Source organism: Anser cygnoides, chromosome 1, assembly GCF_040182565.1.
Source record: "Anser cygnoides isolate HZ-2024a breed goose chromosome 1, Taihu_goose_T2T_genome, whole genome shotgun sequence".
Taxonomy (NCBI): Eukaryota; Metazoa; Chordata; class Aves; order Anseriformes; family Anatidae; genus Anser; species Anser cygnoides.
The window spans coordinates 159,272,448-159,297,948 of NC_089873.1; the positions used below are offsets into that span (position 1 = coordinate 159,272,448).

Sequence of the window (25,501 nt, forward strand, 5' to 3'; positions counted from 1 at the left end):
TACTGCATTTTACATAAGCAGAGAACAAATACATGCTGTATTCTGAAATAAAAATGACACATTAATTTGATTTGAAAGAAATTTATTCAGCCACCTAATTAGCATGATCTTGCAGAACATGTATTGTATAATTTGCAGTTTATCTCATTCAAGCCAAACAGGCAGACCACAGCTATCACAGTGGTGGTAGTGGAGGGGAACAACCATCTGGAATTTACATTCTCCCTTCTTTCCGTTTGAGAAGTTAGTTGGCTCCCATTCAGCACATAATTCCTTCTTTTCAAAGTCCTGCTGACAGTACGTGATCCATTGAAAAGGGCAACAACAAAATTGATGAGATCTAGACAACTAGAAGGATAACCAGCCCAGAATTCACATGTGCCTTGAGAAACACTTGTTCTACGGTGATTCAGGCCTGCCAGGTGATGCTATGCCAGTGCAGTCCGTGTTTACAGATAATACAAACAAAAATACTTACTGGAGCACGAACTTGCATCTTTCCTTTGTTGCAGATGAATACCTAGCTACTGAACTACAGTTATTTTTTCACATTGCTTCTGTCACAATGAATATTAAGTAGTTGTACAGAACAGAACAGCTGCAACAGGAAAGTTTAAGAGTTATATGCTGCAAAATAAGAAAATAACCCAGAAAGCAGCCCACTCCACTCAGTAATCTGTATTTTTAGACATTACATGAAAATATTGCACAAATAGCTACTATACACGTACTAACCTGCTATGCAGCTGATCTACAGTAAACCTTAGAATCCATATCACTATCTGCCATGCATGTGTCATTTATGCATGTGTTTTTCAATGCATGCGCTCAAAAGAGTGAACATAAAATATTCTCCTTTGCCACTCCAGAATCAGCAGACCTCTATCATGGCACTCCTCTAGCCTGCACAGACCTAAGTTCAAGCTTTTAATGCAAGCTGAAATTTGTTGATTTATTAAAAATTGACACTACTTATATGCATATTCTTTTAAGGATCAAAGTAAAGTTACCTATGTCTGCTGCTGAACTGTTTAATATCAGTAAAGGCTTGTTTCATTACCGCTTTTAAAATTACTATACCACCTACTTTATTCCACGAGATGGACGTACCTTTCTGCTTCAATACAGGGAAAAAAAAAAGTGGAAAAAAAAAAGAAAAAAAGTAGAAAATAATTTCATATTTTGCATGTCTGGCAGGAGGGAAGTAGCAGTAAACCAGGTTTCATTCACTTCAGGGTAAAAGCAATCACCTCTTAGTAGCTGATAGGCTGGAACCTTAAATATCAGCTTATTCCTCAACAACTTGCTCGTGTTGCCAGACCTTAATCACACCCTTGAGCTACATTAGACCTGGCTGCTGTAAGATTTCAGAGAGCAGGGAAGTTCTGGGGGCTGTTACTTTGGTGCGTGTAATACACACACTGGCACAGCTCCAGACACCTCAGCGTATGCATCTGAATACTTGCGTCCACGCTTTCAATACTGTCAAGGACGACAGAGGGCTCGGTTCAGTTGCTTCACCATAGGTTTCTAGTGGCATTCAACGTGCCCTAAGATATTCAGCAATAACTTTGGATTCTTTATCTCCACATGAGCCAAAATTCTCTTCCCAGCTTTCTGCTTGCTATTCAGATCTTTTCTGCAGACTTCCTGGGTTATTTCTCTTTTTATCACTCATCTACTTTCCAAAGTAAAGGTATAGTCATATACAAGAAAAACCCAATACTTGCCTTCTTGAATTTTTTAACAGTGTATTTTAATGTTTGTCTGATGAACTTCAATTTGATGCAAATCTGCCCTCCCTCACTTTTCCTTTTTTTCTATTTTGACGATCGTTTTCTAATTAAAAATAGCACTTAAAATACAATTATATTTACCTGATTAAGATGTAAAAACATTAATCTTTAAAAATTTCACCTAAATGCAGATTATTTTAGTTTTGGTGGGAAAGAGAACTGTTTTTACTTCTCACAAAGCCTTTGAAAATGCAGTACATGATTCCATTTCTCCTAAGCATTATGCCAGGTTAACTGAGATGCAATTTGAAAAAAGAAATGGGGGTAAAGATAAGACTATATTTCAAAAACGACAAAATTCATTGCATTTCCTGTGTGGAACATGGAGTTCTTAATAACATAATTAATAACTGCACATATTTTGTAGCTCTATGCACAACAGTTTCACTGTAAAAATAATAAATAATGAAATTATTTTGGGGGTACAAAGTTTTGAACAAATGACTGTTCATTCATATAAATATATTCCTATACTATATAGGAATATAGTATTCTAAATTTAAGTTCATCTTTATGTCTGAAGCAGTCCATCCCATTATGTTAGAGTACTTACCTTCTTGGAGAGAAATTAATGAACTCTTTTTTGTCAGATCATGAAGCAGGTTGAACAGTCTAGACTATCCTCCTGCCCCAAAGCATGATCAACCATATCTACTATATAATTCTTGGCACACACTGTCTTGTACAGCTTGTTTCTAAGACATCTGGACATTGAAATTCCCTACTAGTTTACTCAAATAATTTTAATGTTGTCATTGGAAAATATTTCCTCATATTGAACCTACATTTCCTTTGCTACAATATAAACCCCCCCTTTTTTTTTTTTAATCCACCCCGCATAACAAACTACAGATAACTACTTTCTTCTAGATAGTTATGACCCATATTTTTTAAAGAATAGTGTAGTTCTTCCCTAGGTCTCTCATTTTAAAGGAACCAGGGCCGTCCCTTTTTTAAGCTACATGTTTAGATTTCAGAGCACACTTTTGATCCCTTTTCTGGCCCATTTTCTTCTTCAAGTAAGCTATTCAAAACCGAACAGTCTTCCAGCTCAAGGTTTATCAGCACAAAACTGACAAGTTTCAGTTCACGAATCTTATCTGCTGTCTTTCTGTTTAAGAATCCTGAGACAATAGCTGTCTTCCTCACAACAGCAAGAGATTGCTGACTTCTGTCAAGTTTTGATCCATCATTACTCCAAGAACTTTTCTTACAAAACAGATCCACAGAAAGTTATCCCCCATCCTGTTATTTCTTCCCCTGTTTCTTCACGATTAAAGGTAGCACCTGTATTTGCTCCTAACGAACACTGTTTTTCAGGCTTTGTTTCCAACTTCTCAATATTACTTTAACTTCTGTCTTCCAACAATACTTGACCGGCTGACAATTTATTTCATTTTCTTAACAGATACTAAACAGAAATATAACTTTTCCATTTGTACTTGAAAATCCTGGAAATCTAAATGGCTACAGAAAAATGCTGTCTTTGAAACAACACAACACAGTTGTCCTAAACCACCAATTTTATACTGTCTTCTCTTGAACTTCTATCTCCTTTCAGTCTCCTACATTCTACCAGCAAATCAGCTTCCCAAAATTTTCAGAATAAGCAGTATGCAGGCATCCACAGTTACATGAAAATGCAAGCCATTGCACAGAAGGAAATGATGTTTTAAATTTGTACATCACTTGTCTTTTTTCTAATGCATAAGCACAGCGTAACGTATAAAAGTTTGAGATTAGCATATGTCTATACTGATCGCTTTGTTACGAAGATCTAAACCAAAATAGCAGTTAGCTGGGTATTAATATATATATTATATATGTAAATATTATTATTATATATATACATATAAATGTTACATATTATTATGTCAAAATCTTGGTATTTACCCAGCATTTGACTCTGAGAATTTAGCTGATATCCACGATGACAGGATTGCATAATTACCAGTCTATCTAAGTCAGCTTAACTGTAACCCGGGTATTACTGCAGCTAGTAAAAATAATTAAGTGATTGTAAGTAACCATAGCTTGAGACAAGAATCTGCAAGCCTAAGAGCACACCAGAAGAAATACAATTTTAAGAAAAGACTGACGTGGTAAAAACTGTTATTACAGAATCCCAGTGAATCCCTGTGTTTATAAACTTCAGGAATGCCTGTAGCAAAGCATACATGTATGCAAATAATAATCCAAAAGATAAGAATGAAATACAATGAAAGTAAATCCTTCCAGAATCATAAAAGACATTTTTATTATCTGCAATACAGAAATAAAACTCAGGTTTAGTGCTTAAAAGTATTAATCTAAATATTGAGATTTCTGCACTTACAACAGCCCCTTAATGCTGTGCTTTATGTGTATATAGACATACTCGGTCCAATTCTAAGTTACAATAGTACACTGCTTATCCTGCTTTTGCATTATACAGAAAACAAAATACCACCTGAATAGATGATTTCTGAAGTTAATAAGGATTCTGTAACAACTTTGCACCCTAGACCAACCAGTGGGTATAATCATTGTCTTGCTATATTAACATTCTCTACTTTTATTTGAAAATTCATGACAGACTGGTGAAGTTGTCACTGACTGGAAGATGGGAAACAAAACCCCCCCCGCTTAAAAAGGGAAAAAATGAAGGCCCAGGGAACTACAGGCCAGTCAGGCTCACCTCTGTGCCTGGAAAGATCATGGAGCAGATCCTTCTGGAAAGTACCCTTAGGCACATGGAAAATAAGGAGGTGATTGGTGACAGCCAATATAGCTGCACTAAGAGCAGATCATGCCTGGCAAATCTGGTGGCCTTCTACGACGGGGTTACAGCATTGGTGGATGGCGGAAGAGCAACTGACATCATCTACCTGAACTTGTGCAAAGCATTTGACACTGTCCTGCATGATATCCTTGTCTCTGAATTAGATAGACATGGATTTGACGGATGGACCACTCGGTGGGTAAGGAATTGTCTGGATGGTTGCATTCAAAGAGTTGTGTGTGGTCAATGGCTCAACGTCCAGGTGGAGACCAGTGACGAGCGGTGTCCCTCAGGGGTCTGTATGGGGACTAGTACTGTTAAGTATTTCTATTAATGACATAAACAGTGGGATTGAGTGTGTCCTCAGCAAGTCTGCCAGTGACACCAAGCTGTGTGGTGTCAGCAACACACTGGAGGGAAGGGATGCCATCCGGAGGGACCTGGACAGGCTTGAGAGGTGGGCCTGTGCAAACCTCATGAAGTTCAACAAGGCCAAGTGCAAGGAACTGCATCTGTGTCAGGACAATCTCAAACATCACTATAGGCTGGGTGATAAGTGGATTGAAAGCAGCCCTGAGGAGAAGGACCTGGGGGTGCTGGTTGATGAAAAACTCAACATGAGCTGGCACTGTGTGTTTTCAGCCCAGAAAGCCAGACATGCCCTGGGCTGCATCAAAAGCAGCATGGCCAGCAGGTTAAGGGAGGTGATTCACCTCCTCTACTCTGCTCTCGTGAGAACCCACCTGGAGTACTACTTTCAGCTCTGGGGCCCCCAATATAAGAAGGGCATGGACCTGTTGGAGCAGGTGCAGAGGAGGTCCATGAAGATGATCAAAGGGCTGGAGCACCTCTCCTATGAAAAGAGGCTGAGGGAGTTGGGGCTGTTCAGACTAGAACTCTGGGGAGCTCTTAGAGTGGCCTTCCAATACCTAAAGGGGCCTACAAGAAAGCTGAGGAGGAACTCTGTCAGGGAGTGTAGTGATAGGAAAAGGGGAATGTTTTTAAACTAAAAAAGGGTAGATTCAGATTAGATATTTAGAAGAAGTTGTTTGCTCAGAGGGTGGTGAGGCACTGGAACAGGTTGCCCAGACAAGCAGTGGATGCCCCATCCCTGGAAGTGTTCAAGCCCAGGTTAGATGGGGACTTGAGCAAACTGGTCTGGTGGGAGGTGTCCCTGCCCATGGCAGGGGGGTTGAACTAGATGGTCTTTAAGGTCCTGTTCAACTCAAGCAATTCTGTGATTCTATTCCTCAGCCCTGAGGTTTTTGAGACCCTTATCCCTCAGTACAACAACCGAGCGACAAGTGGGTCTCAGCCTGTCCACTTTCTTGACTTTTAATATAATCAGTTTCATTTATTTAATGGAAGTTGGGATTCACAGGTACTTGGATTTTAGCTTATTTTTATCACACTTAAAATACAAAGGATTACAGAGTAGAGAAAGGGAAAATGCTGGAACTTCAAAGCAGCTCTTTGCATTGCAAATTATACAGAGGGCAATCGTCATTTGAAACCTTAAGTGAGATACAGCAGATCCTGCTGAAATAGTTTTCTAATTTTCAAATAATTCTTCACAGAACTTCACAAATGGAAAACAACTGAAACAATGCCAGAGCAGATACAGTATTACAAGGATGAACAAAATTTCATTATTTCTTATGGCTTAGCATGCTACCAGAGAAAGCAGCTCAGAACTTTTCAACACATTTTCTAGTTCATATAACTTACTTTAGCTACAGGCTACAACTTTATCATATTTAAATGTAGCAAGTGTGCTGTGACCTCAAACAATCTGATATAAGTTTAATTTCATTTAATTCTGATCAAGCTTAAAGTCAACATTGATCTATTATGTACTAAAATTATACAGGGGAAAAAAAAAGAAACTGGTTTGGGGCAAGGTGATTCGACATACTCCAGAACTTACATCACAAAAACTGTAGAGTTTTCCTGCATAGTAGTAAAAGTGTCAGGAAACACTGTAGTGAAAGAATGCCATTTATTACCTCTTTCTTAGAAAGGTATAGTTGCCAAGCCTGCCATCTTGGTGAAAGGCTGCCACATTCATTAATAATCCAAGGTTCCATTTTGTAAAATTAATTTTACAATACTAGAGATCCCAAACACAGTAGCACATACCAAAGTCCATTTGCCTTCAGACTCTCCAATCTAATTATCTCCCAATTTCCCTTTCAACCAGACAAGCTGCTATGTCATATACTGCCACCTTCTAAAGAGTTACATGCTCTGTGTGAAAAAATAAGTGACACAAGATCTGCTGTCCTTTGCCAGTAGCTCCATCCCACTTCAAATCACCAGCTTCCTAGATGACTGACTATTCAGTTCTTCTTCAAGTGGTTGGAGAGGAACTCTCTGTTGTGATTTTTTTTTCCCCCTACACATAACTTGGCACTGCACCGTGACTATACAAGGGTCATACATCCATGACAAGGTATGGCTAGGGGGGTCAGCAGGAAGCCCTTTTCATGGGTATAGGACGTAAGTTCTTTCTAGTCATCCATACCCATCATTTTGGCTGCTTGTTTTTATTTCAAATGTTACTATGTGAGCACTGGTGTTATGTAATAAAGCATTTTATTACATGGCAGCTTGCGTCACCTGTGATATGCCATCGCATATGAAAACTCTTCAGGTTTCTCTTTCACATTCACAATATTGCTCTGCATCATGTCTTACTGGACTCGGCTATAAGCATCATTTGGGGGAGAAGGTATTGCCCTCACCTCATTAAAGAAAGCCTGAAATACAGAGGATTTAAATGTTTTACTGCTTTCCCTTGTCAAAAACTGCAAACGGTGATCCTAGAGTAATTCAGAAATCATCCCTTAGAGGACTGAATGACACCCATTGAGGTTCACTAGCATTTAGATACCGGTATTTACTTATTTCAAACCAAGCTCACACACATAATGTACTCTTATTAAACCCTTATCATGGTGAAATTCAAATGTGTTTTCCTCATGAGAATCAAAGGCTCTCAACCTCGTTAAGAACTACCTCAATGCTACATTTTTAACTTTCTCTCCCAAATCTTTTGAATTCTAGGATGGTTCAAATCTTGAAGAAGGTATTTTCACATGAGACAGGCAGGAAGCTTCAGCCTGATAGTTTATTGACAAGACTGTGCTGAAAACTCCATTTTAGTCTCAACCACCTATCCTGTTCTGCAAAGCCTATCTGGCCTGAAACAGGTCAGACATTTTTTTCCAAAACCTTTGCTTTGCTCACATAATAAACATTTTTTTCTGCTACAGGTCACTAGTGAATTTTTTATTTTAACTGCAGTTCCCATCCTCTCATGAACGTATTGTAATGCCAAATAGTGAAGAGACTGTAAAATAAGAAAACCAGATACAAATTATATTGGTAGAAAGCATTTCATAAATTTGCACTTCGATCTTTATGGTAATAGAAAGGTTATTCCTAGTAATGTTAAAGGAAGCTACAGGCTGGTTCCACTTTAGTGTTATATATCTGATTCCTGAAATCTAATTCACAAATCTGTGTCCAACATTCCTGTTTCTTTTACAAGAAACAAAAGGTAAGTATCACAATAGCACTGTCATGATTATAAGCAATACTAAGGCTAGCCAGTAAGAAACTAACAGAGTGATGGTTGAAATCATTCTTCTGAAGTCCCAAAGTGCAGTACTGCTTATTCAACCACTCTTTAAGCAAAATAGATAAGCAAAACTACGTAAGGTGACTGATTGCTGAGTCTTTCCCTGCCTAGGCCACATCCATGTCACTTCCAACCTTAACCAACCAACGTCTCCAGCAGGTCCCAGGCTCTGACAGGGGACACATAGCATCCTCTGCCCTGCGCCAGTGGTAGCTGACCCTGCAGGTGTGAACACTTCCAGGCAGGGAACCAGACAACCACTTCTGCCTCCTCCCTTCTGTGTTAGATATCTCCACCCAGCTCTCCCTGGAACAATGCCAAAATGTTTTGAGAGGAACGGTTTGTGCCAAGATATCCTCTCAAAAGACAGTATGAGCAATGTCAGGTTTAAACCTCTCGACACTACAACAGCTCAGCAGGCCTAGCTATCACACATCTATGTTCCCTCTTAGATGTTCATGTTAAGGAGGCACTTCGGTGAACTGTCTTCACACGAGCACAGATACTTTGAACTAAATATAAAAAATAAAAAATAATAAAAAATAAAAATCTGCCAGCCCAAGACTCATCCCAGAGGAAACTTCTGGCCAAGTGCTACACAGACTGTCTGGAAACCATGGGTCCTACAAGCACCGCTTCCAAGCAGGACAGTCACAAGCCAGACCATGCCAGCTGACCTCTGGTGGCCCTCTGTCTTCCTTCATTTGGAGGTATCAACAAGAGTCAGTGTGAACTTTGTGTAGTACCTAAGAACTCTGCCGAAGAAGTATATATATATATATAGGTCTACAGCATATAAAATAAAGGTTAAAAAAGCAATTATGTGGTTTTATGGTTTCCCCTAGAATGGAGATGGCATTGCAGTACCTGCACAGCACTCACAGTCCTTTTCTTACTTGTTATTAAGACAACAAATGCTAAAAATGCAAAGATGTGCAAGAATGCTATCCTACCTAACATAACTGTCTTGAAACACTGTTAGCGTGCAGCCTAAGTTTTGTAGTCACCTTCCCCAAGGGAAGAATGATTTCTTGCTCTCCACAAAATATTTCCCACTTAATACATTAATATCTAGGCTGGCATATATTATCTTTTTTAACTTCACTCTCTCTTATCCTTCTGTTCCCTCATCACTCTTCAAAGGTATTAACAAGAATCAAGATGTAGAGTGAAAAAGCAGACGTACATTTTAAAATGCCCTGAAATGTAAGGAAAAACCATAACAGTACTTGCTAAGAAGCAGCACACAAGTGGTACAATTTACATCATTTAACCTGATGTGTTTTAAAAAGCCTGGATGGAATTTTTGCAACATTTGAAAATTGTCAATAGAAGGCAATACTTACCACAATATAGTACCACAGGATTTAAAGAAACAATAGAAGGTGGCATAGACATATCATATACAGGTATTTTTACTCTCATATGAAGAAACATGCACACACAGAGTTAACAGATAGACACGGATGCTTTATGAGCAAACACAGTGATCCTAAAGTACTTATTGATCCTTTAGTACTTAGTACGTCTGGACTTCATTTAATGCATACAGAAAACACGCCTCTGAAGATCTCCAAGGGCAGACACAGGTGACTTACTTTAACTACTTCTCACTACTGAATATGTATGAAACTGAAAGAAAACATTACCTATTTGTTTCACTTGGAGCCTTTGTTTCACTTGGCTCTTTCAGGCCAAGGCATCCAACCTCAACAAACACAGGCAGGTAACTGTGGTGAAGTCCATGACACCTGCTCCCATCTGCACACACCCCAACAACCCCCTTCACACTTTCTGCCTAACTGCTGAGACGCCTGACCAATTGCCAAAGTAGCAGGAAAGTTTGGTGAAGATTTCACTTTGAGGTAATCTCACTTCCAGCTGCACAGCCCAGCCTGAAAAAAAGGTAAGGGGAATGCCTCAAGGTGTGATCTTTCTCCAGGTGGTGAATGCTGAGACAAAGGCACTGGGAAGGGCCTTCAGGAGGTCTCCAGTCCAAACTCCTGCTCAAAGCGGGTTAAAATCTGAACTCAGACCAGGTTGTTCAGGATTTTGTCCAGACAGAAATATGTCTATGTTCCTAGAGTTCAAAACCCAAAAAACATCAGCAACATCATTTCATGGTTTCTGAATCTGAAACCATACAGCTTGAATTTCAGTTAGCAATGGCAGCAATTCTTCAGTTCTTCAAAAATGAATAGTATATACAACTTCATGTTTTCCCACAAATTACTATTTCCAGGGCAAAGAAGGTTTTATATCTCAGCAACTCTGGAATCTACAGAATATTCTCTCTAATTATACTTCCTTGCATAGATGGAAATATAAGACAAAAGTACCAAATCATATAATTTAAAATATTTGAAGTATGTAACATATACAAAATATATACTTCATAGTATATGCATTGAAAAATATTAGTTTAAAAGCAAATAATGAAAAAAATCTAGTAGGATTAGTACTGAGTGGTTAGGCTACATACTTCGGAAAGGCGGCTTGGGTTCCTGCTACAAGCACTGCTCATGTGTTTTTCACCAAAAGATGAAAAAATGTAATCCTCAAGAGGTGCTCAAACCATCCCTCTAGTGGGAGGATGAATCATCACTAGCGCTTCTTGAATCCCTTTCTACGCTGTAAAATGGCATTAGTGGGAGAATTTGAAAGTGCATTTGCTCCCTATTAGCCTCTAAATTGGTGATTAGGGCACCTTCCTGAACTTGCAGGGGTTACAATTAAAATCTTTATAGGCCAAAAAGAGCCTAGAAGCCACATCCTGAATAATTGCTAAGATTGTACATGAGGGAAATACCTCATCATCATTTCTCCTCAAAGGCATGCATACTCCTGACTTTCAGAGAGAGCTCAACTACAGCGGTAGGTATATGCTCTGCATGCAGTCTGAAAATATGCAACAGACTGAACCTCTCAGGATGTAAAAGCAACAGAAAAGTCAGTTTCTGGGTCCTGATTTCACTTAACATCACTTTAATTTCACTTAAATCCAATTCCTGTCAAGACTGAGAAATTCTGGGATTGCACAAGTATATAATCTAGGAGTGTAAAGGTGGTTTTTGTTTTTGTTTGTTTGGTTGGTTTTTTGTTTTGTTTTGCTGTCCTACGGCTGAGGGAAGGCAGGAGGTGTTAAAGTCCGACGGTAGAAAGCACAGCCCTCACTTAAGGAAAGTACTGCTGGTTCCTCAGCTCTACAGAGTCTACAGCCTCAGATCAGCAAAGCAACACAGCATGTTGCAAAAAAAGAAGGCTAATTTACACAAGCTGGAAGGGAGAATGAAGGCAGATTACAGGGAGGCAGAGCTTTCTTTGTGCACTTTACCAATGATCTCCTGACCATGACACACACTGACAGCTGTGTTATCCAGGCTAAATGGCAATGCTTCCAGAAGGCAGACAACAACTTGGTCTTAGCATTAGACAGAAGCTAAACTTCAAAAGAGGGAAGGCCTTAGGAGCTCAGAGTCAATTTTGTGGCCCATTTTATGAGCAGTTGTTTTCAATCTGCTAATCATTTTAGATTCAAAGGTTAAAAACAAGAGCCACCAGAGGGCCAACTTCCTAAGCCTGTATATCTTACCCTATTCACCCAAGTGGCCATAAGTGCATATTAAGGCTGTTAAGTACACATTAATAGACAAATGACAAGACTGTAGGGCTTTGTCCTTAATACGTGTGAATCCTATTTCACTTTCCATCACATACAACCATACATTGCCACTATTTCTCACATATTCCCAGTTCCTGATGAATTTCCGCATTAATTGATGCCGTATAAATTCAGAGTAAAATGAATAGAATGCAGGAAAATTTCTTAAAGGCAATCCCACCAACAGCTCAAACACCTTATAATTCATGAGAGAGTTTCCTATCATGCATTGAAACAAATGAAATTCACCAGACTCAATTTCATTTCAACCAATTAAATTGAAATTCAATTCAATTTGAAATTCAAATTTTATTTATTTTTATCATTTTTTAAAGAAATTCAAGAACCTACATAACTGGAACAAAATTTGATCCCAGAAACGTACCTCAGGAAAAAAACACCCCAGTATTTCCATTAAAACAAGACAATGTGGTGAGCAGAAATAGAACAACAAAATCTGTTTCGTAGCACATTAGGCAATAGTTTTGCCAAATTAATTAAATTATCATCCAAATTAAGGAGGTCTAGGAGGAAAGCCAAGACAGTGGTTTATAAGCTTAATCAAATCATCTTTTTAAAACTGCTTCTTTTTTTTTCAAATATTATTTTTCAAAAGTCACTAGTTCCAAAAGCAATGCAGTTGCTTATCACCTACATGATTCAATGCTCCTTCTGCAGGGAAAAGAGAAACGAAAAAATAACAGATAACTTTTATTATACACCTAAACTAATCAAAGATTAAAATCAAGAAAAGTATGAACAGGTTTGAAGACAAAAAGCAGAAAGCCTTACCTTGAAATGCAGCTGCATTACGAGATATTAAAAATTTTAATGTAGCACTTGATGTTTGAAGCACTTGCTGTATATCTTGCTTTGCTGCGGTCTGATATCTTTCTTCCATCTTTTTGTTGCAGCATGTTGGATTTTTTGAAGTACAAACCTGGAGATCAACACCTAGAGAAAGAAATAATTACAATGATTACAACGAAACAGAGGTACACAATATATGAAGGCACAGAAAACTTTTTTTGTTTTTAACACAGGTATATATACTTAAAAGAAATACCCAGAGCTTTAAAGACATCAGATCTTGTTAAACAAAAATTAGATGGGGGTAGTAACCAAAATGCTGTGGGAAGAATACACTTATTACAGTTAATTAGTGTCATATAACAGCATTTCCTTGACACTGCAATCTTATTTCAGCTTGAATATTACTAGCTAACATTGGTCAAATACATTGGATATGTGCTGTATATCACCTAGAATACTGATCTGCTGGGCTAGCTCATGTCTGGCATTCTTGTTCTCCTATGAAACTTGGGCTGGAAAGAGCTAACTACTGCCAAATATTACAGACACGACAGCAGAAAGCCCATTCCTGATATGAACATGCTCATATTAACTTTTATATGGAGCAGTCCTAAATTCCAATCTAATCTCTCTTACTGGTTTTCTCTAATGTCTAACATTCCCATGTAACTGTCACGCCAATTCACTACTTCACTACTGGGATGGGAAAAGTTCATAGAAATGAACATCTTTTCAAGTTGTTGGCACACTGAAATTCAAGAGGGGGAATTCGGTACTGTTCTGACAGCTGTTTCATTTTTATTTTTTTAATAACTGGAGATATTCAAGCATGAAAACACCTTATTTGCCCTCTTTGTTATCATGTGGCATTAAAATGTTTTACATTTTATCAAAAAAAAGTTTTCTAAAATAAAAAAACAAACATTCCATGAAAGACGAAAGATGTGAGAATTTAAATGACATTAACACAAAAATTGTACTGTTCAATTCAGACTCTGTTCTGATACACTGTTTCACTGACAGGAATCACGTTTTTATCTGCTCTGTGGGCTGAATCGTAATTCAGTGGTTGTGTGTATATACATAATTCTTTCTTCATAATAAGTAGAAAGGGAAGATCATGATGGGAATAAAAAAGCAAGACATTCTAAAATGAAAACTTAAATCTGTGTCATCCTTGACTCTATACTCACTTTCAGTTCTTACACTACCTCCCTGAAGCTAACCTTTTTATGTTAGGAAGGTGCCCTAACATTCCTTTTAAATCATACTTCTCTTTTTTTCCTCCATATTTTCTCTGAAAACTCATTCAGAAGTAGTATGAATGTAGTTATGGGGAAAGGGAGGCCTTACACGTTTGTACCCTCAATACACCATTAGTTATTTAAGTTAGGTGGTTTTAAATAACATATTCCAAAAAGCTTTAAAAAAAAAAACTAAAAAAAAAAAAAAAAAAAAAAAACAAACAAACTACTGATCAGAGTACTCTTGGAGAATGACAAAATGTTTAAATTCATTATATCCAATGTATGTCCCTTTATGCATGTGCTCGTTGAAGACATCTTAATGAAGAGATTCCTGGTCCTGGAACTTCACTTCAGCTACACAGTGGGAAAAATGTTATTTACAGGCAGCAACGCCAAGCCTGAAACAGGAACCCACTGCATCATATTCAGGCAAGTAGAAAAGATTCAGAAGATTCCTTAAAAATCACATTTAGAAAAGCATGAGGCCAGAATGAAAAAGGTAAGTAATATAGACCATTCAAAAGTTGTGTTCATCTAAGACTCTAGATAAAACTTGTCTCTACAATACTACACAGAGGTAATTTAATTCCCTTGAAAAATATAGCATATGACAGATAATATGGTCTCTGATTTGCTCAACATTTCCTTCTGGCATTGGTTTCCATCGTCACAATTCCCTTGTTCCTCCATCCCAAAGCAGGTATGAAAGAAAGATACATTTCAACCTACAGTGTTAAATACTACATAATTTCTCTTCATTTTTAAAGAATCTTTTTTTTTCTTCATGCACATTTTCAGGCAAAACGAATTGATTGCAGTGAAGAGTGCTGTTCAGGAATTGATAACACTGCTTCATATCTATGAAGACAACTGTTTGACTTCATATACATGACAAATGTTTGACCCCACATACACAGGAACATTTCACCACCCATGTTAAGAATGTGTGCCTTGAAATAAATCCATTTCACAGACATGAGCAGGAGTAAATCTCATTATGTTAAGGGAAGAGCAGTAGATACTTTTAAGAAATCCTGCTACCATACAGAATTCAGAAATCTGAGATTGCCTTCATGGAAGCATGCAAAAGCAAGAATGTGACCTCTGGATATGAAAATGAACTCAGGCGAGCGATATCCCTGTAAATCTCTTTGAAGTGGTTCTTGGCAGAAGCGTAACACAGCGATTGGCACACCTACGTGCCACAGTCCAGGAAGCTGAACCCAACAGAAAGATAAAACTTTATTCTAATGCAGCCACAAATCACTGAACTTCTGCAACTATTAAGAAATTATATTTCTTAAGTGTTCTAGTAATGCTACAAGATACCTTTTTCATCATACTACTGGATATTTTTGAAAGCTGTTTACCCTTATCGTTTATTTAAACGTGATTTCCATGTTCTTCAGTATTCAAATTTTTACAGCTTACGAACTAATTTCTCCTGGCAAGCTGCCTTTGGATGTACACATCCCATCCCCAGACATTCCAATTCAGCAGAAAAATGAAAATAAAACTGCAAAATTAAAGGTGGTCTATTACATTATCTATTAGATACTTTTGCATTTGTTATGCACGCCAAAGAAAATAGCATCAGAGCCAGCTTCTCCCTCTCCTTCATCTCCAATGCTTCCCCAAGCCTTGGAGAAGTCTTCTGACCCTACTGACTCCAACCTCCCAACCCATACTGAACCTCCAAACCAAGTCCCCTAAACTGCTGACCACCTTCAACTTCCCACAGCATTCCCACATTCCCAGTCATAGGCAGCACCCCCAAATACAGAGACTCCTCTCATCCCATTTTGCCTTGCAAAGACAAGGGCACACCAAATCGCAGCCCAAGATGCAACAAAGCAGGCATAGCAATTGCTGCTTCACAAAAGAGCAATATAATGCCAATTCATTGCTCTGGGTAAGGGCCCCTCTGCAGAGGGCAATTGCTATAGAGCAGCTGAAACACAATGAACAGAAAGAGAAGGAGCAGCAGGGGGGATGAACCAGGTCATGGTACCGCAAGCACATACTTCAGATGCTTAAGGCTGGCCACACCTAGCATTTAAAACAGGCAAAGCTGGAACCTGAACTGCATGAAAGTCTGTTCTTCTACAACCTATGCTGAAACTCTTATGACACTTGTTTAAAAGTTCTGTGTTGTTTTTTTTTGGTTTGTTTGGTTTTTTTGTATCAGTGCAGTGGTCATTTCGCTTCAGTAAAGTTTGGTCCTGTACAGAGAGAGCATGTTACTCCACAGAATGGGTCAAGAGGACAGATTAGTGACTCAAATCAAAAAATATAAGGATTTAAACTATGTTAATGCACTCTGTTCCAGGGGTGAGTTACACCACATGTATATAAAACACTTATCATTTCAGGTGCAATATCTCATATGCAGAACATGTCCAAGCTGACATTGTCTAAGGGATTAAAGCACTGCAAGCTTCTATTAAAACTTTTTAAATCCTCTTGCTTATGATCAGATACATTTGCGGTCATAAGGAATACTAATTAATTTAAATATTAGCTGCATTAAATGAGAATTTTAAAATAACATACTGTTAAAGCAGCAAGAGGCAAACTGGACTAATATACCACCCACCTACATGTAAATTAAAGGAATGATAATAAGCCTGCAGCAACATTTACTCATCATACCAGAAAGGTCTATTCACAGGTACAACACGCAGTTCTCTCTCTGTTATTTTTTTTTATTCTTTTCGAGTTTATCACACAGAGAATATCACAGTACAGGGCAAGCCAAGGTACAGTCGGTAGTATGCCAGCAGCAATACATCTACAAACATCAAGAGAAAAAATGTTTATACTGATAGCAATATTCACAGTATTGCATTACAACAGCCTTTTTTTTTCCCCTCTCTCTTTTTTGGTTACTGAATATTATCTACTGCTTGTAACAAAAATCAACTCACTGCTGTTAAAAAGGCAGGCAGCTACCTAGTCATGTAACTGACACTGGAAAAGAGAGGAACCATGTTATTAAGTTGTTTGGACACATTTCAATGCCATAGCAATTTCAGACTTACTATATTCTTTATGCCCCTACATGTGTTCTTTAAGTTCTTTACTGAAAAGGAAAGGGTTTATTTATATTTTCTTATTTAAAAATGGATTCTGAACTCAAATGGTTGTTGTCTGTTTTTATTATTATTATTTGTGCACAGATTTTCTCCTTCCTAACCTTCAAATAAACCAGCAGGGAGCTCAAAAGGAAAGAATTAGTCCTATAGTCAAACCTGATCTACTGGGCTTTGTCTATTGGTCTTACACTGACATAGCAGGCAGTTTTACAATTCTTTGCAGTACTTGTTCTTTCTTAGAACCACATTCCTGCTTTTTCAGGGAAGTCTCCTACCTTCATAAAGAAGCTTCCAGCCAGCATGACTTCAGAAGAGAAATGGAGGGGAGGCCACTGATAATAATACAAATCTAAGACAGAGTGCTTTTTAACCCAGATGCATGAATAAGATGTCCTCAAGAAATAGAAGTTTAAAAGTTAGACAAGAATACATCATTTTATCTAATCAGACTAACATATGGATTAGATTACGAACTCTTATGTTGCTGAAACCTCTCTGGCTATTAGAAATTGTACTACGTGATGTGTGTTAAATTCATGTCTGACCTTGCCCAAAGCCCGTCTCTGTCCAGAATCACGCTCAGCACCTACTGACACAGAAGCTGAACTGGAACAGCACAGAGCTTGGATTTCTCCCAAAGCTGCAGCAGTTTTATAGGGACAAAAACATTGTGAAATTAAAAAAAATTTCATTTCTAGTTATCCAGAAGATAACCCAATGCTCCTACACTATTCTGAAGAGTCTCTCCACTCTTCCTGCAGTTTGCTCCTCCAGTTTACCATTAGCTCACGACGACTTTAGCTTCCAAACCAGCACGCTCCTCTGACTTCCAGTTTCACAAAGCAGCCTGATCCATTCATCTTTTACCTCTCTTCATAAATACTTAATATCATTATATATCTATATTAAAAGAAATGTTTTCTATTATAATTCTCAGTATTTTTCATGTTTCTTGATTTCACACTTTTTAAGGTCAATATGCTTAACTATCCTTTTTTCTTCTTGACCTAATCTCATTTGATGTATGAGCCCAAAAAATCGTTAAGATTAAGAAACGCAACAGTTGCTTGAACTAGAATTAAATCACCAAGAGGTTTTATCTAGATTAATCTATTATTAATCTAGATTAATTTTACTAAGTATTGTCTACATCAGGATTTCCCTGCAGAGAACTTGATGACAAAGAAAAGGTGCGACAGAACTAAGCAGTGTCACACTGAAGACTCACATACTCCACTATGCTTTTTGCAACTTGCTTTTGTGCAGTGAAACATCAGATATAAACATTGTCCTGAGATGAATTCAGACACAAAAGTCTGCATTCTATATGCAGCACATTTTGAAGGCCACAAACAACTAAAACAATCACACATAGTTATAAAAGCAGAAAAATTTTGAGGGTTAGACTGTTAATTCGCAGGTGTAATGTAAGTATACATTTCAAGCCTGCCTTTCAGGGCTAGATTAGCTGGTTTAGAATAGTTGAAGCGAAAAGCATTAAGAATCAGAGGGATAATTAAAATACTAAAAATCAGACACCTCTACATTATCATCAACAAGAATTTAGAATTTCTAGTTAGACATTCCCCAGCAGCACCTAAACAGAGAATAATCAGTCTTTACTGACTAGTTTTGAACTTGGTCTCTGCTCTTAAATATTAGTCTGAAATACCAAGTGCATCTTTTTTAGAGTGTCACAAGACTATTTTCACTGTATTTAAAGTATCACAAGCAATTATTCTGAATTTCTTTATGACATTGATTACTTAATTGAAGAAGCACAGTTGGTAAGTGCCTAGAGTAAAGCTGATCCAAATGGGGCACAGAAAATTGTTTTATCCTGCTTTTACTTCTTCTTTTTTTTTCTTTTCATGGATGACATCTGTAAATGTCTTCTTGTACTGTTTTTTGTTGTTGTTGTTGTTGTGTTTGTGTGTGTGTGTATGTAAATATGGTGGGGAGCAGGGAGAAGAATCAGCTATGAGTGGTGGGAGGAAGAGTTGCAGCTAGCTAAATTGCTTCAACCATGACTGAAGAGCTAGAATACAATTTTTGGCTTGCAACCCCTAGGGAAAAGGATGGCAGCAGCTACAAGGCAAGAATGACAAAGCACCCAAAAACCCAATTAATGAAGCAACCCGACAAAGCATGCAGAACGCTCGCTTGAAACCGGTAATTCACAAACTTGCATGTTCCCACCGCTGCTTCGTTTTCCTGCTCTGAGCTGCGTGCAGAAGGGCAGCGCGCTGACAGAGAGAACTCCTCAGTTTTAACCTCGGCAGTGCCACAGGGGTGTTTTAAGCCTTGGCCACGGGGCTGCAGGGCAGCAGGCACTGGGTGAAGGGAACTGCGTGGTCCAGCTCCACGAAGACTTGAGGACTCTCACACATTCCAGTTTAGCTGTTATTGCAGCGAAGATCGATTCACTGATATTAAAATAGGGAAAGGGCTATGGTCGTTCAGTTTCTAGCATCGATTAAAGCCTGTGATGATTAAACACACACACAGACACCATGTTTTTTTCCCTGAAACCCTTCCCTGAGAATTTAAAATTTCAAACCCTGTACCCTCTTGGATGGCTCTAGGCTCTAAATTTCCTGAAGAGCAATTCTTGTCCTTTTTGACATTCATTTGAGAACACATTTATCACAGTGCTTTAACTCAATTCTGTTTCTAGTCCAGAATAAAAAGAGGGGGGAAAAGAAAAAAAAAGAATGCCATGTTTTCCTGATGCTATCCTCAGGTCTAACATACAACACTTTGTTTTACTAGCAACATACAGGCATCACATTTTACAGAACCAAACTGCAGTCACTAATAAACTTCAGAAGATTTTTTTTTCTTTTAATTAGAAGATTCCTTGAAACTACAATCTTTCTTTAGTTTTACATAGAAGAGAACAAGCAAAGAACAACTTCAGCAGCTCAATTTATGCATTTTATGATTATTTAAAGCTGATTTCATTTATTCTTCTTCACATAATCCACTTATTAATTTAAATATGCAATAAACTATTCATGTTTCCTATAGTTATTTCAAATATTCCTGATCTAAAGAAGGTCTGATAGTTCAGTATTTGACTTTCCAAGGCCAGAAGTATTCAACTAGGTTTGGAAATCCTGCTTTCTACGACACAACATAATCTTTATAATTTATACTGCTCCAGACAATACTGCAGTGGATAAATACTAAACTCTTCAATAAACTTATTTCACAGTCTGCATACCAAAACATTCAAGAACTAAAAATCTCTCTGAAAAGTCTAAAAAAGGAAAACTAGACATAGCAAGCTTCTCTTACATCACTGTAGTCTTACAATTTTCTGATGGGTGACTTATTAGAAAGACATTTTAAAATATTGTACATTACAGAAGTCTCTCCGGTAGAGCTCCTCAATCTTCAGATTTCAACACAGCTCGTATATGGGCCCAAATGCCAGCAGGGGGCTTACAGTTGTTCCCAGTGAGGGAATACAGCTGTGGTGGGTTTAGAGAGGCTTTTTGCTTTTTTTTTTTTTTTTGTCATTTGTTTTTCTTTATAAAGTGCTTAAACAGACCAAAAAAAAAACAAAAGGAAAAGGAAAAGGAAAAGGAAAAGGAAAAGGAAAAGGAAAAGGAAAAAAAAAGGAAAAGGAAAAGGAAAGGAAAAGGAAAAGGAAAAGGAAAAGGAAAAGGAAAAGGAAAAGGAAAAGGAAAAGGAAAAGGAAAAGGAAAAGGAAAAGGAAAAGGAAAAGGAAAAGGAAAAGGAAAAGGAAAGGAAAAGGAAAAGGAAAAGGAAAAGGAAAAGGAAAAGGAAAAGGAAAGGAAAAGGAAAAGGAAAAGGAAAAGGAAAAGGAAAAGGAAAAGGAAAAGGAAAAGGAAAAGGAAAAGGAAAAAGGAAAAAAAGGAAAAGGAAAAGGAAAAGGAAAAGGAAAAGGAAAAGGAAAAGGAAAAGGAAAAGGAAAAGGAAAAGGAAAAGGAAAAGGAAAGGAAAAGGAAAAGGAAAAGGAAAAGGAAAAGGAAAAGGAAAAGGAAAAGGAAAAGGAAAAGGAAAAGGAAAAGGAAAAGGAAAAGGAAAAGGAAAAGGAAAAAAGGAAAAGGAAAAGGAAAAGGAAAAGGAAAGGAAAAGGAAAAGGAAAAGGAAAAGGAAAAGGAAAAGGAAAAGGAAAAGGAAAAGGAAAGGAAAAGGAAAAAGGAAAAGGAAAGGAAAAGGAAAAGGAAAAGGAAAAGGAAAAAAGGAAAAGGAAAGGAAAAGGAAAAGGAAAGGAAAAGGAAAAGGAAAGGAAAGGAAAAGGAAAAGGAAAAGGAAAAGGAAAAGGAACAGGAACAGGAACAGGAACAGGAACAGGAACAGGAACAGGAACAGGAACAGGAAAAGGAACAGGAAAAGGAACAGGAACAGGAACAGGAACAGGAACAGGAACAGGAACAGGAACGGAACGGAACGGAACGGAACGGAACGGAACGGAACGGAAAGGAAAGGAAAGGAAAGGAAAGGAAAGGAAAGGAAAGGAAAGGAAAGGAAAGGAAAGGAAAGGAAAGGAAAGGAAAGGAAAGGAAAGGAAAGGAAAGGAAAGGAAAGGAAAGGAAAGGAAAGGAAAGGAAAGGAAAGGAAAGGAAAGGAAAGGAAAGGAAAGGAAAGGAAAGGAAAGGAAAGGAAAGGAAAGGAAAGGAAAGGAAAGGAAAGGAAAGGAAAGGAAAGGAAAGGAAAGGAAAGGAAAGGAAAGGAAAGGAAAGGAAAGGAAAGGAAAGGAGAAGGTAAGAAAAAAGACTCTCAGAACCATGTGTATAAGATGACTTGCCTCTCTCCAAATCTTAGCAGATAGTAACTACACATAAATGTCCTCTCTCTGCTTGGAACCAGTAACATTACGAAGAAAATTTGACCAAGTGTTATTATTGGGTTGCCTAAAACTCAAATAACACTATGTTGCATATAGCATCGTTCTGCACGAGGGCATTGTTGCACAATAAACCATAATTTTGTGATGAGAAGTGTGTAGCTGAGCCATCACATTAAGCTAAAACTAGAACTTCTAAGTACTGCTCCCCATTCTCTTACTGAATGGCAAGTGTACCTTTCACAAATAAGCAACAATTTCATTTCTTAGAAGCAATGACTTCCTTTTCCCTATGAAGTTCAGAAAAGCTGACCTTGCACAAAACCTTTGTACCATTTTTCCAACATGTATAAACCCTACCTTTATTTCGTATTAGTTATTAACAAACAATATACACAGCATCCGCTCACATGCAGTTCTTCGTGCATATAGTCACACATACGCACAATGATTGTTTAGTATTAAATCACCTACAAATTAGGTGTATTAACCAAATTGTGCTTAATATTTTAAATAAACGTTAGGCACTGCTTAGCTTTCAAACTTTGACATCTTCTCTCTCATAAAGCAGGAATTAATATGAAATTTTATCCAGGCTTGTTACAGACTAGCTTCAAGAAGACATTTAGATTTTTAGCAAAACTATAGCAATAATGATTTTTTTTATGGTTTCAGCTGACTCTTCAATATTCTCTTCTCCCTTTGATTTTATGGTATTTTTTTTTAAGCAGCATATTTTTAACATGGATATCATTCCCAATCCTAAGGGAACTCTGTTTTTACTTTAAGACTGCTAATCACGTACATATACAGTACATTTTATTGACTTAATTCTGTTCCAGCTCATTAAACACAGCTGCTTTCAATGGTCAGGAAAAAAAAAACTGAAAACAACATGCAAAAGAAGCCAACCAACTAAAAATTGTGGCGTTGCTCAAAATCTGCAGAGGGGCTTTGTAGTTGTTTCTTAGAGCGCTATGGCACAAGCAACAGCTTAAGGACAGTGTTTCCGGAGAGCACAGAAGCAACTGATCAGGTCATCCCATTTTAGTACAACGAATATAAAAAACCACACACTTTTATGTGTTTTCACATCTAAGAGTCCTCCTGTTTTCAACAAGAACTGTTTATCGACAGCCATTTATTCTGAAATACAGTGGGAAAACAGTTTCTGCTCTAATAAGCAATAGTGACTCTTTTCAGTACCAAATTCTGAAGGCACTATAACTGCAACCTGGGTTTTTTATAGAAAACCACAGGAGAAAGAAAGTGAAATAACTTAGCCTGTTATGTATAGATAGATATTAAAATATACAGTTACAGTCTAGGAAAGGTTTCATAATTGAAAACAATCTAGATGGGTGCAGAAAAAGAGCTCAGCAAGAATAAAATGTAAGAATTCTGAGGTATAATTTTACCTATTTCCAGAAGATCTGGAACTGATTTCAAACTTTCATTCATGGTCTCAGCCTTACAAATCCAAATTTTCAGTAACTTGAGATAAACAAGTGCTGACAGGATGATGATGTTAAATGCCAGGAAGAGAAAATACCACGTGTGGTATTTCTGCCTGTCAGCTTATACAAATACTTTCATGAGATCAAATCCAGAGTCTGATAAATCCCAAAACAGACCTAGGATTGTCATGATAAACAGTCTTTCTTAAATGCCGCAAGGCCTGGAAGCTGTTGCTCAAACAAGTGGTTTGCTGCAAAATGGACTTGCAACCTGTGTCAAACAGGAGTCTCTCATGCTCGCCCTTTAACATCTATTTGCTAACTCATCTTGGCTAGAGCCACTGCTCCACGCTCAGCGTTCATCACCACCGTTAAGACTCCTGTAAAACACTTCAGCCTTGTTAAATAAAATAGGTAAGGATCAAACTCAAGCACATGACCCTGACTGCCCACACTGTTGCACTATTTACCCAACCTTCTTCTGTGGCTCTGTTTAGACAGTTCCAGTGTGTCTATCTCCTAGAGAAGGCGCATTTTATATATGGCCTTCAGAGGACACCGCAGGCAGCAGGTCTGGCTCCTTAGCACCCTCAGAGATCACCTTCCTACTGGCAGGCACCCTACCAAGGTATAGGCACCTCTAACATACCCTCATGCTACAGCTCAAGGCACAAGATGTGCATTCATGTCACGTTACACACAACACCTCCAAAAATACTTTCAATTTTTAAGATTGTTTAAATTGGCAGAAGGGGGAGGACACCTTGGTGTTATAAGAGTATTACACTGGATCTAGAGAAAACTCCAGAGCAAACACCAAGTAGTGAGGACACAGCCCGTCTGGCAGGATACCAGCCTTAAGTACCACAGACACAAGCCAACCTACTCCATTCAGTACTTTGGTCCCATCCTCTATTTCGCAGCCCAGACACCACTTTTCAGGTCATCCCAGACAGATGAAGGCTTCTCAGCACTGCTGACTTCCTAGAGAAGCTGAAATATGGGAAATAGATATGGGAAAGCTGCCACACTGCTGATTCCCATTTTTTTGTTGTTTTTAATCCCAGAATATTTTTAAAAATCTTTTTTTTTCCCCAGAGTGGTCATTTTGTGGATCCAGGGGTGAAATGCTACTTGCACTCAGAAGCCAACAGCGTATGTTCACACACACAAAAAGTTGTGTGTAGGCAATAATCCTCACAAAATACATGGATGTGACAAAATGGACTTTAACAACTGATACAAGCAAGCAACCATTTTCATTCCCACCTAAATCCTTTTCTGGAGATCTGCATGTGTTCGACGAACAGCACAATAAGAAGTAGGCATATGCGCACACAAATCCTTGATTTGACCTCCAATAAAACCAAAACCCAAATCACCTAAATTTAGATCATAAAAGAAACCCAAATTAAAATTCAAAGAATAGTTTGGGGTTCCATCAGTCTGACCCAGATCTTTAAATAACAGTAAAAAATCAGTTTAAACTGAACTAGCAAGAATATTTTAACTTGAATTAGCAAAAAAAAAAATAGACACCAACTTTTTCTGAGATTATGTCACCCTTCAGGCACAGTTTTTTGCCTCAGTTATTCAACTTCATATGTATAACTGCTTTCCATCAAAAAGTCTTTGCAATAAAATTTATACTAATCAAAGTCTTCACTCTTTTTATTATGCTTTTTGTTCTTATGACTGCATAAATGACCTCCAAAAAACTGCTGAAAAGAACCCTAGATTGACTCCTGAAGGTAAAAAAAGAAAATGCTTAGAGTTTGGAAAAATATTTCAAGTGCTTTTTGTCTACATCAGTAGGAGACACTTGATTCTACAGTTCCAGGAAATGTAACTTTTTTCAACAAGCCATGGAGCTCAGCTTTTTGGTGCAAAGAGAAGCCTGACAATTTGTTCACTGACATACCTAGTGGAACTTAGTGTGGCAAGGGAGACTGGTTTACCATTCATTCTATTCTGCTGTTCTGGGGGATTCTGAACGAAGGAAACAAGAAGGAAACAATCTTATTTGCAACTGAGAACAAGGAGATTTGAGAAATGAGCTTTCCATTTAATCTCTCTGAAAAATGAGCTGATGATACAAGCTAAAAATTCTAGCTTTACTAGCATATATGGGGTAAAGAAGTGGAATTCTTCAATAGACTACAATATCAGAAATAGAGCCTAGGAAATAAAAATATCTTTAAAAAATAAT

The 25,501-nt window shown here is 37.8% G+C and overlaps 1 protein-coding gene across 6 annotated transcripts in view; it reads right to left on the bottom strand.

Annotated features, from left to right (window-relative positions):
* Positions 1–25,501, bottom strand: part of GPC5 (glypican 5) — a 770,806-nt gene that overhangs the window by 722,970 nt on the left and 22,335 nt on the right. For 5 of the 6 annotated variants that reach the window (XM_048078008.2, XM_066986959.1, XM_048078009.2 and 2 more), the window contains exon 2: positions 12,654–12,815. In XM_048078008.2, coding sequence (XP_047933965.2) covers positions 12,654–12,815 — 162 coding nt within the window. Of the gene's footprint in view, positions 1–12,653; positions 12,816–20,385; positions 20,527–25,501 lie in introns of those variants that run through there. The other variant, XM_048078014.2, reaches the window with a different exon arrangement.